Genomic DNA, 15478 nt, shown 5'->3' on the forward strand with positions numbered 1-15478 from the left:
CATATGACCCAGCAATCCCACTACTGGGCATATACCCTGAGAAAACCATAATTTAAAAAGAGTCATGTAGGGCTTCCCTGGTGGCGCAGTGGATAAGAATCTGCCTGCCAATGCAGGGGACACTGGTTTGATCCCTGGTCCCGGAAGATCCCACATGCCGCGGAGCAGCTAAGCCCGTGCGCCACAACTACAACTACTGAAGCCCGTGCGCCTAGAGCCCGTGCTCCACAACAAGAGAAGCCACCGCGATGAGAAGCCTGTGTACCGTGTCGAAGAGTAGCCCCTGCTTGCCGCAACTAGAGAAAGCCTGCGCGCAGCAATGAAGACCCAACACAGCCAAAAATGAATTAAAAAATTAAAAAAAAAAGTCATGTACCACAATGTTTATTGCAGCTCTATTTACAATAGCCAGAACATGGAAGCAACCTACGTGCCCATCAACAGATGAATGGGTAAAGAAGATGTGGCACATATATACAATGGAATTACTCAGCCATAAAAAGAAAGGAAATTGAGTTATTTGGAGTGAGGTGGATGGACCTAGAGACTGTCCTACAGAGTGAAGTCAGAAAGAGAAAAACAAATACTATATGCTAACACATATATATGGAATCTTAAAAAAAAAAAAAGGTTCTGAAGAACCTAGGGGCAGGACAGGAATAAAGACGGAGACGTAGAGAATGGATTTGAGGACACGGGGAAGGGTAAGCTGGGACGAAGTGAGAGAGTGGCATGGACATATATACACTACCAAATGTAAAATAGATAGCTAGTGGGAAGCAGCCGCATAGCACAGGGAGATCAGCTCGGTGCTTTGTGACCACCTAGAGGGGTGGGATAGGGAGGGTGGGAGGGAGTCGCAAGAGGGAGGAGGTAAAGGGATATATGTTTATGTATAGCTGATTCACTTTGTTATACAGCAGAAACTAACACACCATGTAAAGCAATTACACTCCAATAAAGATGTTAAAAAAAAAGTAACTCTTTTAACAAATGTTTTTGCTTTATAGAAGTTTGCCTGAACTTACATATCATCTATGTTTAAAACTAGCCTTTTAATGAAACTCATTACTATAAAAACACTGTTTCATTCTAGGTTATTTTATGAGTTAGTAGTATTGGAAAATTGCCCCATTTATTTATTTTCCTTTAAATGCTTTTAAAAAATTGTTAGTATTTGCCTGTATCTAGTATCAGTGCTTACCTCAAACACTTCAAATAAATTCATGAAGTTTCACCATGAAATGGTGACACGAGGTGCTTGGAACGTTTATTCTGCCTTTTTGCTCATCTTCATTTTGTTTGGTATTTGGCTCTGTCAGCGTCATTTTTGACCACCAACATTAGTTGGTAGGTTTAGGTACATGCTGGCTTTGTTGGAAATTACTATGAGTCTGTTGATTGAATCTGAGTGTCCATTCTGATTTTTGCCTGGTGTTGTGTTTCGTGATGATCAGAGTTGTGTATAGTACTCCCTTTAGATGTGTTCCTTTTTTTAATGGAATATGGAAGATAGGTAATAGATGATCATGGTAGTGGCATCAATGTTTGGTGATAAGAGGAAGTATAGAATGTTGCCATCTTTTTGCTTAGATTATTAAAGAAAATTTATTTGTGTTTGTATCTTGAAATCTTTTTCACCATGAAACTATATTTGCTTGTAAATTTAATGCTAATCAGCCATGAGAAATTATCAGAGAGGAGTAGCAAAAGTTTCTAAATATCTAAGAGTTTAAAAAACAAAGACAATAACTAGCTTTATTTACAATGCCATTATTAGCTTTAAAAAGTCATTTTATTTAGTGTAAAAATTAATAATTGTCATACTGTAGCCCAGTAATTTTATGAATTTCACTGATATTAAAAAGCACTGAAATAAATTATATTTTTGTACTCTAACCATCTGCCAGATAGGATTATATATGACTTAAATAAAGAGGATCTTGAAATTTCATGCCTCCAAATTATAGTAATTTCTGAGATGTCAGTGTAGCATTCAGGCTCTTTTAATTATAAGGAAGCAGAATGATGTTTTCAGTGATTGTGATTTTGTATATATGCACATTTAGATAGCTAAGAGTGGAATAAGAACTGAAAACAGTCCCTTTTAATAACTGTTAGACTTTAAGGATGGTAAAGTCATCCCAAAATTCGCCTTGTTTAGGATGGCTTCTCCAAACTTGATAAGTATTTATGTATGTGCTTTGGATAGGTAAATTTTAAAATTTGAAACTCTTCATCAAAGGCTCTATATTTTACAGGAGAGGAAAAATCAAGGCATTTTAAGTGGGTACCATGCCCCACATCACACTTTCTTATCCCATCAAAAGCTCTTGAAGTGGTGGTGAAAGGATTTTTTGATAATGGAAACTATGTTTTGTGGACACCAAACCTGAGAGTGTACTCAGACATTTGAGAAATCATTCCCAGTTTTTCCTTCAGTGACTCCAGGACACAATAACACATAACAACATTGTAGTGTAGATTGTTAGGGAAATTTTGACAAAATTATTGGGGTGCTTGAAACAATCCTGGAAGAGTTGGAGCTTTTTATCTTAACCTAAGTAGAAGGTAGAGAAGCAATTATTAAGTACCTATGGAGTGCTAAGCACTGTGATAAACCCTTAGAGAAGTTTTCTAGTTTTAATCCTTTAATCAGCCCTTTGAGTGTTATTAAAACTGAGAATCAGAGACGATAAGTTCCCCAGGATCTCCTGTAGCTAATGATGACTGGAATTTGTCAGACTCCAGAATCCTGTTCTTTCCATCATTCATTTTTTCCCCCCTGCACTCTTCTGGATTACAAAAAAAGAATGATATTCTTAAAATACTGTTATTTTTTTTCTTCAGGGAACAAACTGAGAGTGAGTGCATATGCATGTATTGGAATGGGGGTAAAATTAGGAATAGAGTTAGAGTTGGTGGGTATGACGTGTATCATAAGAAGATAATTGAAAGACAGTTTATGGTAGTTTAAGTGGGTAGAGGGGATGGTAAAAAGTAGCTCTTCAGTATAAATGGTAGTTATTACTCTGGAGATTCTGTGAATTCTCATGTAATTCAATAAAGTTCTTCCCATTTGTGGAAAAGATTGATATATTTGTTTATGTCAACATGGACCACAGTGAAAATTTAGATTTACAGCTAATGAATAAAGTTATCAGAGTGTTCCTATATTATCTTATTTGGCAAGTATTTCCATTTTATAAGTAGGAAAAGCACTTATGCCATAATTAGTGGTTCTTTTAGTAAGTAGGTATTTTAGAAGAATGCTGCATTGGCTATATCTGAGGTACAAGTAAAATATATTGATTTCTTGGGTGACTGAATGGAGGATTATATGCATTATCTCAGGAAGGAAATGTATTTTAGGGTTTTGTCTTTTTCTTAAATGTTTGTATTTTTTATTTCTAGGCTGTTCGCTGCTACGAATCTCTAATCTTAAAAGCTGAAGGAAAAGTGGAGTCTGATTTCTTTTGTCAATTAGGTCACTTCAACCTCTTATTGGAAGATTATCCAAAAGGTAATTTTTTCCCCTTGTTAATTACTGTTTGATTTATATATGTATTCACAATAACTGTAATTGTACTCTATCGGAGGTATTACCATTTTTACTTCTAAGAAATTGTAAGCTTATGAACATCCTAAACAATGAGAAAAGTGGAGTAGATGGAAGTGGGAAAAGTTCACATGACTCCATGTAAATCAGCAGTAAGTTGACCATTCAGCTAAACTGATAACCACCTACATGTGTACTACCGTTTTGTTCTGCCTTGTGAAAAATTCCTGCTTTTTAAAGGCTCGACTATAGTAGAAAGTGAGCCATTGATGGACACTTTGGAAAAGTAACACAAACTCAGCATTTCTCTTCTTTATCCTTTAACTTCCATTTTAGCTAGAAAATATTTGAATGAAAACCTGATCTGTAGCCATGTTATTGTAAAGGTAAGTAACATAGAGAGATGATCACACATGAGCTAGAGCGTTGGATAAAGCATTTTTTTATTCATTTGAAAAGTTTTTCCTATCGGAAATAAGTGAGTTAAATTATTGAAGGTAGTCCCCCAAGATGTGTCCTTTTTATGGTACCAAGCTGCTGACCCAGACCATTACTCACTTAGGAAGTTAAAAGCACCCCCCAGTTACCACACCCCTCAATACCAAAGGCAAAGAAAAACTATATTCTTATAATCAATAACATTTTAACCTTTTGATGATAGTAAACATTTTAATGTGGAGTGGATGGACTTATGCTTGTTTTCCACAAATGTATTTAGGTGGGCTGAACAACTGAAAGGTTGTTCAGGGCTAGAGTGAAGGATTGTTCGTGTTTAATTATGTTAGGTCAAGTGAATACTTTCCTAATGAAAATACAATTTTACTTTGAGACAGGTATGCTGTGGGGTTTGAAATTAGGCTTATTCTCCAGCTCATCTCTGTGGTTCAGCTGCATTACTTTTAACAGATTATATAAACATCCCTGAGGTTCTATCTGTAATCTGTAAGACGAGGGGAGGATGTGGTAGCTGCTCAGGGGTTTTGGGATTCCTGTGTGAGACTGGTTAGTACTTAGCAAAGTGACTTCAGGGTAATAGGTATTAACAATCATTTAACAATCTATTAGATATTTTAATTAAAACAGTAACTTATTTAAAGGAAAGGATTATACAAAAGAAATAATACAGAGTTCTGCGCAATCTGATTTTTCAATGCTGCACCTTTTATTTGGAGAGTGCACTAGTTTTAGAGCATATAAACAGACACCCAGACTTGAAAATTAGGTTTGCATATGTGGCTGTATGTCCTTATTGCTTAGTGGTCATTTAAAATAAACAAACAAACAAACAAACAAGCTTTTAAAACTTCATTAGTCTATGAATTTAGCTACATTTTCCATTTATAAAATGTTTGTCTGTGAAGGTAATGAAGAATCCAGGGATATTTGTTTTGGAGGTGTTTTTTTCTTTTTTGGAAGGTGTGGTAGGGGGCATGTGGCAAGTAGACAGTGTTGGCAAACTAGCTGGTAGGAGTAATCTAGAAAGATGGGAGAAGAGAAGGATAACCCAAGGATTTAAGTCCTTGAAAAGGTGTGCTCTGTGACCCATTTGCTGTTGTGTAGATGAACTGGCCATTGATAATTTGTAATAGGAAGAAGAGGAAGGAGAGAATGAATGCAGAGGTATACATTTGTATTTCAGTATATTTTAGTATTTCAAGCCGATGGCTTCTTATTTCCTAGACGAGAGTTGTTGTTTGAATTCATCCTTGAGGCTTTACTGACCACATTCCCACTTAAAAAAAATCCTTTAAAAATACTAATTATTGAACTCTTTCTATCCATTCTCTTCACTGTCTTCCCAGAAGTCCCAAACTAGAGCCAGTCTCTAGTAGCCCCTTCCACACATCATCACCATCATCACCAATTTATGGAGACATTTGTTACCTCAGGCTACTTTCTCGTTTTTTCTTTGGAACCAGTACAAGATGAGAACCTCTAGCCCCAGCCAAATAGATGTTTATTTTTAGAGAACAGATTACAAACCATAACTTACTGGGAAATAAACATAAACCATTCAGTAAACATGTGAGTAGACTGCTCAGCTGTATGTATGTGGGGGATTTACTGGCCCTGTTTATTCTGAGGACAGTTCTTTAAATACTGTCCTGAGTCCTCTTGTGCGTGAAATTTTCAGAGTTTGGGGCTCCTTACGAAAAACTGCTTCTACTTTTGGAGTAGAAAATGGTAGAAAATATTTTGTGTGCATTTTGGACTGTGGTTTTTCTGCCCTTATTTCTTACTCTGATCTCATCTACTTCCTGTCTTATATGAATTTCTAAAAATTTCTGATCTGTAGATAGTATACTTTGGTTGTCATTACTGTTATGGATTTATTAATTAAAAATTACCTTTTCTTTCATTTCAGAGGAATTTGAAGAAAAAGATAAAATGACCTTATAAAACATTTTTTTAGTCTTTCTGGTTGGTAATATGTATGGAGAATTTAAAAAATTTTCCATCACTTGATTTGGTTATTAGCCTTCTAGGAATTTATCCTGAAAATGTAATTGGTTAGAGGATTGCGGGAAAATGGAGGCTGGAGGCTTATTGCACTTAGCCTATTTATTGTTGGTTGGATTCCTCTGCAGTAAGTTTAGCATACAAGATGTTTAGTAAGGAGTACCTTTAGGATCAGCACTGTGGAAGGTGGGAAATGGAACCAGGATTGGACAGAGGGAGAAGTTAAGCTGTGACAGCCTTGGCCAACTCCATGGGGAGCCCCGGAGCTAGAATGGCTATCACAGGTTGGGCCAAGATGACCAGGCCTTTATACTCTATCCATTCCATACTGGACATGGGAAGGAGTGTGACCTCAGGCAAGGTTGCTCTCCTCAGCTTAAGACAACTCACTGCTAGAGGCTCTCTTGTACGCAAGACTGCAAACAGTCCTTCCTTGAAGTGGGATTTGAGTGGTTCTTTATAGTGTCTACCATACCTCCTTTCCACTCCTACCCCCACAGCTAACCTGTCAACCTCAGCTGAACCAAACAGCTGATGGGGCTGTCAGACAGACTGCCTTAAGCCATGGAGATGGTACTGTGATTTCTCTTCTTTGAGTTGAAGAACAACCTGAGAGACAGAGAACCCTGGGCTGAAGGACAAGTGTATATATTCTTGTGAATATATGTGATGGGTCTCAGGAGCAGTTTAATTAATAGAAATTGTATGTAAATATTTGTGAAATATGTATGGCAGATTATAGGAGAGAATAGTCATTAAGTTAAGTTGATTGCTTAGAAAATCCGGTAGTAAAGTACCTCAGTACACAGCAAAATTATAAAAAGATAGAAACTCTGAGGTAAGAGACTTGGGGTGCAGATAGTAAAAATTCCAGAAGTAAAAAAATTAGTTGAAGGAGATACAATAATTAATCATTCCTGATATTAGTATGAAAACCTTGACACTTTTACACATAGTTTCTACATGGTTTGTGGTGAGCTGGAAGTTTTCCCTGAAATTCCACCTGATGATAGATTTTTCTCCCTTTCCTCCTTCCTTCAAGTAATTGGTCATTTGTTGCATTGTCTATCACTTTTGGGCAAAGTAGGTTTTGGTTGTTTTAGTTCCTCAGTAATTATAAATGGCTAGGGCAAGTTACATGCTAAGAGTTGCTTATGTGGAGAAGTCTGAAGTCAGAGTTGGTGAGCTTTTTTTGTCTTTCTTTCTTTCTGTGTTTCGTGGGTGGATGACAACACTCCATCCTAGGATATATATAGTATAAGGACATAAAGTGCATGTTTTCCAAAAATAGATCTTGAGTTTGGCTTCTCCAAAAATTGCCTTTTTTTGGATCCTTGCATGGTTCATCTCTTTATTGTCATGGTTGTTGGAACTAAAGGTTGTGATTCTTGTAAGAATCTGCTCTTTGTTTAAAAGTTCTTTCAGATAGTCATTGGGATAGTTTGCATAGTATATATGATACAAATTTACTTTGTGTTGAAATAGTAAAATGAAATGAAAATCCAGAATACTGACATAGACTGGCATGTAATATACATAGAATGAATATGATGTATCTTTCTGAAAGCTGATATAGTTAAGGTGATCATTCATGTGTTTTCATTGCATTTGTAGTCATTGTACCCTCTTTCTCTATGTAACTTTATTTAAATGTATTTACTGATATAAAAAAATCACTTGTGCCTCCACTCCCTCTCATCATAATTTGGGAATAATTGATTTTGTTCAATCTACTTGTGGCCTAGAATTAGAAAATGCAATTGAGAAAAATAACCCAAGGGAAAAAAGTAGTGACCATAACCCAGGTTGTCAGAAGTCCATATCCAGGCAACGAGCAAAAGTTGTAGCTTCAAAAACTAGAGAGCTGGTGGTAGAACACATTGAAGGAATACAAATAAGACAGCTACTTGATGGTTCTTGTAGTAAACCAAATGTGCGATATTAAAAACCTCAAGGAGGGACTTCCCTGGCGGTCCAGTGCTTGAGACTCTGCCCTTCCACTGCAGGGGGCACAGGTTCGATCCCTAGTTGGAGAACTAAGATCTCGCATGCTGCATGGCCAAAAAAATAAAAAAATAAAAATGAAGACCTCGAGGAGTATATTATTTTAATAACGACAAAGAAGTAGTAAGTCTGAGATCTCAGTAGATGTATTAATTTGACTTGAAAACCTCAGTGAAGATGCTGATAGAGTAAAAGGATTCCAGATTTGTTTCTTTGCTTTTCCAACTTCCTGTCTGCTTGTCTCTGTAATCTTAGGAACAAAGGTCTGTTGTGTTGGATACTATCCAGAGGGTTTTTCAAATGTTAATGTGTATTAATGCTACATATAAGAGAAGATGTGTTTTAGGCAGTCATAGATTTGAGAAGGCAGAAAGGTGCTAGGGAGTTAGGTACATCAGTCATTTGTATACAATGAAACAGTTAGTATAAGCTCTCTCAGATCTCATTTATCCCAGGGTATAAATACAACTTTTTAGTTCAGCCTCAGATAAAAATAATCAAAGATCTGTTGACCTAATAATAATAATCTTAGGCAGTCACAACTTGTTCTGGCCTAAAGATGACAGTCAGTGCAACGGACAGATTTACTTGTACTTCTTTCCTTTCCTTCCCTTCCATACCCATAGACTCACCCGTGAGCAGCTAACCTGCTGCCTATAGTGTTATATGTTGGGCTAGAGATGAAAAGAGAAATGCTGAGTTCTGCCTGCAGTTAGTGCATAGTCTAATATGAGTGTAGATTGAATTTTAAATCTTTTTCTTCCTTGCATTTCTGTTGCATCTTACTCTGAAGGAGACTCCCTTTGTCTGGCAGAAAGTTAAATTTAACTTCCTTCTTATTTGCATTTTTTTTTTTGCTTTTTTGTTTTCTTTTGCATTTAATTTTTTTAGGCCTGGTTACTTTGTTAGTAGTACTCTGCCAGTTTTCTATAATCTTTTAAATTCATTATATTTTTCTCTGTTTTTTAAGTCTACACAGACTAAATGAGCTTATTTCAAAACAAAATAAAACTCAAAATTATGAAAAAAGTCTGTCCATAAATAAAGTTGATTCCAACGATTAAAAAGATCTGACCTTTGGAAATTGGTTGATAGAGAGTTGAAATTAATATGTTTGAGCACACCATTCTTGGTTAAGTGGCAAAAGAAAACGACAGTCTTGCCTGAAGTACTGTTAAAAAGATTTCCTAGTGGGATGAACAAGGACTTCTTTTTTTTGTTTTTAAATGGTGGAATCCTGAATGAGTGTTGTCATTTTTGGTTTTTTTTTTTAGCAAGTGATTTTGTAAATTTATTTATTTTATTTATTTATTTTTGGCTGTGTTGGGTCTTCGTTTCTGTGCGAGGGCTTTTTCTAGTTGTGGCAAGCGGGGGCCACTCTTCATTGCGGTGCGCGGGCCTTTCACTGCCGTGGCCTCTCTTGTTGCCGGGCACAAGCTCCAGACGCACAGGCTCAGTGGTTGTGGCTCATGGGCCTAGTTGCTCTGCGGCATGTGGGGTCTTCCCAGACCAGGGCTCGAACCCGCGTCCCCTGCATTAGCAGGCAGATTCTCAACCACTGCGCCACCAGGGAAGCCCCCAACAAGGACTTCTTGAGCCAGTAAATAACTCAGGGATCTCAAAGTGAAGATTAGGTGATTTAGGGAAGGAAAAGCCCATTAGACGTATGGTACAGTCCTGAAACCGGTTTTAAGCATTATAAGTATGTCCAAATAAATGATTTCCCTCATTCTCTATTAAGGACTTAAGGAAAATCTAGTTACAGTGGAGTAGGAATTTATTTTCACAATAGGTAACTGACTTAAAGATTGGAAATAAGGACTGTGCTTTGGTTAAAAGGATTTCATTAGAGAGACTCTGGTGATGGGTACTTGTAGAGTTTTAATGATTTATTTGGATTCGGAAACATGTTAAATATGTTAAGGTCTTTCTTAAAATATAGGATCCTAGGCCTTAATGGAGTAAAGTATAATTGTTGAGAAATGTGTAAATGAATGGAAAGGTAACAAATGCTCATTGAAGTGTCTCATTTACAAATCTGTGCTTGAAATTTGGAGCATTTACTTTTGTGACTTTGAATTTGAGGGCTTGTGTTTATTTCTCAGTTCATTATATTGTAGTATGGATGCCATGTTTCTCCCAATTGATAATCACATAGGCTTCTTGTACCTCGGTTTCAGTTACATCATACTGTCTGTTTAAGCGCTCTTCAAATTCTAAAATGGGAATTTTATGAAGTCATGTAATATATATTGTTATTCAGGTTATTGGAAACATACCCTTCAAGTTTGTTGAAATTCCTGCTAAAAGGGCAGTCCAGGCTTGGTATGGTGATTTCACAAAATTGTCAGGGACCCTGGCTTCTCTTGGTTAGGAGGCACAAATATCAAAGACTTGATTCTAGCTTAAACAATAAGGAGATTTATTCCCTCATATAATTGGAAGTTCATAGGTGAGTTGTGCACTAGATATAGTTCGAAGTTTAGAAGTATCCAGTACTTTCCATCTGTTTCTGCTGCTATCTTCTGTGGGCTTCATCTTAAGAATAGTTCCCCTTGTGGTGGCAGTTGGTGATATATGCTTCCTTGTTCACATCAGGCAGTAGAGAGAGAACACCTTTTCCATGACTGTTCTCTGTAAATCAGTCAAACCTTATTTGACCAATCTGTTCTGTCTAGCTTGGTAAGTTGGTTTGCTTTTCTTTTTAGAAGACCATTAATCAGTGATCTTTATGAGCTAGCTACACTCATGTATGAAGAACTAGAAAACAGAAGATGGCTTGAAATCACCTCTTCCTCAAAACTGGAAAAATTACAGTCTAAATGTCCTTCCAGTGATAGGTTGGTTGGCATCATCTTTGTGCAAAAAAGATGAACATTATTCAAATAAGTTACTTGTTCAGATACGTGATGATGTTTTTGGGTGATGCTTCTCTAATTTGAACATATTCAGGAAGTTCTCTATGTGGTATTCTATATGGTATTTATTTTGGCTGCTTACTGATAAACAGTATGAGAACATTATACCTGGAGTTTTAGAAAATGTTAATTTCCACCCTCCCTATTTTTTTCAGTATAAAATTTTTTTACACGTGTTGAAAATCTTATTTGAAAATATGTTACTCTTTTTAAAAATTGAGGTATAATTGATATATAACTATTAGTTTCAGGTGTATAACATAATGATTTGATGTTTGCATATATTGTGGAATGATCATAGTAAGTCTAGTTAACATCTGTCACCATACATAGTTAGTTTTTATTCTTGTGATGAGAACTTTTAAGATATACTCTTAGCACCTTTCAAATATGCAATACAGTATTATTAATTATAGTCATCATGCTGCACATTACACCCCCGTGACTTATTTATTGCTCATGAGTTTTTTAAAAAAGGCTCTACCAATTCTAATGTGCATGCATAACCTTTACTTTACTTTGTTACTGCCTTCCCCTCACTGAGTTTTTGGATTGACAAGCGCTACAGTTGACTGTTCAACAACACGGGTTTGAGCCTTGCAGGTCCTCTTATATGTGGGATTTTTTCAGTACATATATGTACTATTACTTTTATCATCCGTGGATGTGGAATCCGTGCGCACGCAGGGCCGACTATGGGATCTGATCATAGTGGATTTTGGTATCTATGGCGGGTCCTGGGACCAATCCACTGCAGATACTGAGGGACGACTGTACTTTAATTTTTTCCAGAGCCTGTTATACCTTGAGATGGATTTAGGGGTATGGGATGCCCTATTTTGGAATTGAGTTGGAGTTTGGGGTAAGATAATTGTGGGCTGGGTTTTTTTTTTTTTGATTATATGAAAGGAAGCAGCACAAAAGGAATACGGTTGACCCTTGAACAACAGGGGTTTGAACTTAGCAGGTCCACTTACACATGGAATTTTTTCAGTAGTAAATACTATAGCACTACATGATCTGTGCTCGGTTGAATCCGAGGATACAGAACTGCGGATACAGAGAGCCGTCGATAAGTTATACTTGGCTTTTCTACTGTGCGGAGGTCAGTGCCCCTTACGTCTGTGTTGTTCAAGAGTCAACTGTAGTTCCTTTGCTCTTTGAGGTGGTTGAGCTCTTAGTCATTTTTGGAAGTGAGATCCCTTGTTAGAACAAATGACCCATCACATTCTGGAGTATTAATCCATTTATCAGATTTCGTCTCTGAGGAAGGTCAAGTTGATTCAAGAGGTTGCCCAGATTCTGTTCAAGTGCAGGTCTGAAATGTGACCATGGTTTTACTTCCTTGAACTCCTATATATTTGACATTTGTTACCATGTCTGACTATGAGTAGGGACGCCCCAGAGTTTAAATTGTTTGGTTTTAAATATCACTGTCTGCTGGGAGGTGGGTATGATGGGAATTTTGTTGTAATGTTTCTTAAAACTTATTAATTGATTTTGAAATGGGACATAATTGTGACTCATGCTTATTTTCCTTCTTTCAGCATTATCTGCATACCAGAGGTACTACAGTTTACAATCTGACTACTGGAAGGTTAGTGCACATTTGCATGCCCCTTCCCTTCCCCTCTTCCCCTCTTCCCCTCTTCCCCTCTTCCCCTCTTCCCCTCTTCCCCTCTTCCCCTTCCCTTCCCTTCCCTTCCCCTCCCTTCCCCTCCCTTCCCTTCCCCTCCCTTCCCTTCCCCTCCCTTCCCTTCCCCTCCCTTCCCTTCCCCTCTTCCCTCCCCTCCTCTTCCCTTCCCTTCCCTTCTCTTCTCTGGCAGATTACTGCTGTTTATACTCAAAACGAATTGTGCTCTTGCTTTTTTGTTTGTTTGTTTTGTTAATTGAAAATATTACTTCTAGGCAAAAGGGATTGGCAAGGGAAAAATGAGTGTTCTTCATTTGTGCTGTCTTGTATGATCAACTTGTATTTTGTTAAAAGAATTAGATTATTCTGACACAGTTTATTGGCCAAAGATGATCCAAAGTGTGGAAGTTAAAGCCATTAAAATCAAATGGCAACAAAATGATTCTTCAGTTTTCTTAAGTTGGTACCCAGGAATAAAAGAAGTCTGAAGATGGGTGTATCAGGCTGAAAAGGGAAGGCATAAATGAAAATCTTTATTGGTATAGTCTGTCTATGATTGGAGCTCTGAGGACAGCTGAACCTAACCATTTTTTAAAAGACCAATACCTAAATGAAGAACTGTGCACAGCAATGAATCATCTATTTTCTTAGTTTAAGCAGTGCATAAAGTTACCTGGACAGGTTAATCTTTCACATCATGTTCACTTTGAAGTATAAGTTTACTGACCAGTGGGGTTTCTTTATCTGAATTGCCATTTCATATTTTTAAGGTGGATTTTATTTTTTCTATTGCCTAATTTATGTTTCTTTTTGATATGTAGAAGTTTTAACAGTATATTTTGGTAATTTAAAAAAATATATTGAAAATATCTTTTCTAGTCTATGGCTTATCTTTTCTTCTTTTTAAAGCTTATTGAAGTATAATTAAATACCATAAAATTCAACTTCTTTATGCCATTCAGTGACTTCCAGTAAATTTCCAGAGTTGTGCAACCATAACCAAAGTCTTATTTTAGGACATGTCTATCTCACCATAATGAAACCTCATGCCCAACCCCTGGAGAGTACTAATCTACTTTCTGTCTCTGTGTATTTGTATTTTCTGGGTATTTCATATAAATGGAATCATATAATATGTAGTCTTTTGTGACTGACTTCTTTCACTAAGCATATATTTTTAAGGTCGATCCATGTGTAGCATGTATTAATACTTTATTCCTTTTTATTATCTAATAATATTCCATTGTGTGGTTATACCATATTTTATTTATCCATTCAGCAGTTGAGCATTTTAGTTGTCTCCACTTTTTGGCTATTGTGAATAATGCTCCTGTGAACATCTGTATACAAGTTTTTGTGTGGACATATAGTTTCAGTTCTCTTCGGTAAATAACCAGGAGTGGAATTGCCAGGTTGTAAAGTAAATCTATGTTTAACATTTTGAGAAACTGCCAGAATTGTTTTCCAGGGTGGCTGTAACATTTTACATTCTCACCAGCAGTGTATGAGGGTTCCAGTTTCTCCATATCCTCATTATTATAGTTTTTATTTGCATTTTCCTAATGACTGATGTTGAGCACTGTTTAATGACCACATTAGCTATTTGTGTATATTATTTGGTGAAATGCCTCTGTAAACCCTTTGCTGATTTTTAAATTTGTTTTTTAAAAAATTAGTGTGTTGGGACTTCCCTGGCGGTTCAGTGTTTAAGACTCCACGCTGCCAATGCAGGGTGCGTGGGTTTGATCCCTGATCTGGGAACTAAGATCCCACATGCTGCGCGGTGTGGCTGAAAACTTAAAAAAATAAAAATAAAATAAAATAAAAATTGGTGTGTTGTAAGAGTTCTTTATACATTCCGGATACAACCCCTTATCGGATATATAATTTGCAAATATTTTCTCAAAGTCTGTGGCTTATATTTTCATTTTCTTGATAGTATAGTTTGAAGTGCAAAAATTAAAAATTTTGATGACATCCAATTTCTCAACTGTTTCTTTCATTGCTTGGGCTTTTGGTTTTGTAGCTAAGAAATCTTTGCCTAATCCAATGTCATGGTGATTTCTTCGATTGTTTATTCTATCAGTTGCTTCAGTACAGATAGTACTGCAGTAAATAGTAAAAGTGTCTTTTTGTTAGTGTTCTTTGGTATAGATTCCTTGATAAGTGGGATTGCTGGGTCTAGTGGTGTGAACCACTCCTTTGGGAGCTCTTGTTTCCCCTTGGTCTTAACCAAGAAAGTTTATGTCAGCAGGCTTTTTTGTGAAATCTGATAGGTGAGAAATGGTGTCTTATTGTTGTTTTAACTTGCATTTTCTTAATTGAATTTTTAATTGAAGTTTAAAGACTTTGTGTTTCCTTTTCTTTGAAATATTTGTTCATTTCTCTTCAGTTGGGCCATTGTTTTCTTTCTGTTTTGTATAGCCATATTTTATGTATGATCTATATTTATCCTTTGTGATAAAAATTGCAGTTTTCATTTATTGTTTTATTTTGCTTTTGTGTGTTTATTTTTGTCCATGCAGAAGTTATTTCTATGTAGTCAAATTTATCAGTCTTTTTCTAAATTGCACCTGCATTTTGAATCATAGGATAGTTTTTTCCTCACTCCCAGGTGTTAGAGAAATTCATCCACATTTTCTTTTAGTACTTGAATGGTTTTAGTTTTTAATTTAAATCTCTCATCCATTTGGGATTTATCCCTGATTTATAGTGTGAGGAACATCTAAGTTTATTCTTTGCCTATGGCTAATTATCTCAACATAATATATTGTTAAAAAATTCATTTTTTTCATACTAATTTGAGATGTTGCCTTAGTTGTATGCTAAATTTTCATATGCAGTTTTGTCTACTTACATTTTCTGTGGTCTGTTTCATTAGTCTGTTCATGAATTAATACTATA

At 36.3% G+C, this 15478-nt stretch overlaps 1 protein-coding gene across 8 annotated transcripts in view; it reads left to right on the plus strand.

Annotated features, from left to right (window-relative positions):
• The window catches only part of KDM6A (lysine demethylase 6A), a 208092-nt gene that overhangs the window by 69506 nt on the left and 123108 nt on the right, over window positions 1-15478 (plus strand). For all 8 annotated transcript variants that reach the window (XR_009006745.1, XM_057538990.1, XM_057538992.1 and 5 more), the window contains exons 3-4: window positions 3415-3523; window positions 12489-12538. Coding sequence is in view for 7 of the 8 variants with exons in the window: in XM_057538990.1 (XP_057394973.1) it covers window positions 3415-3523; window positions 12489-12538 (159 nt within the window). In the remaining variant the exon portion in view is untranslated. The remainder of the gene's footprint in view (window positions 1-3414; window positions 3524-12488; window positions 12539-15478) is intronic.

The sequence above is a fragment of the Balaenoptera acutorostrata genome, chromosome X, assembly GCF_949987535.1.
Source record: "Balaenoptera acutorostrata chromosome X, mBalAcu1.1, whole genome shotgun sequence".
Taxonomy (NCBI): Eukaryota; Metazoa; Chordata; class Mammalia; order Artiodactyla; family Balaenopteridae; genus Balaenoptera; species Balaenoptera acutorostrata.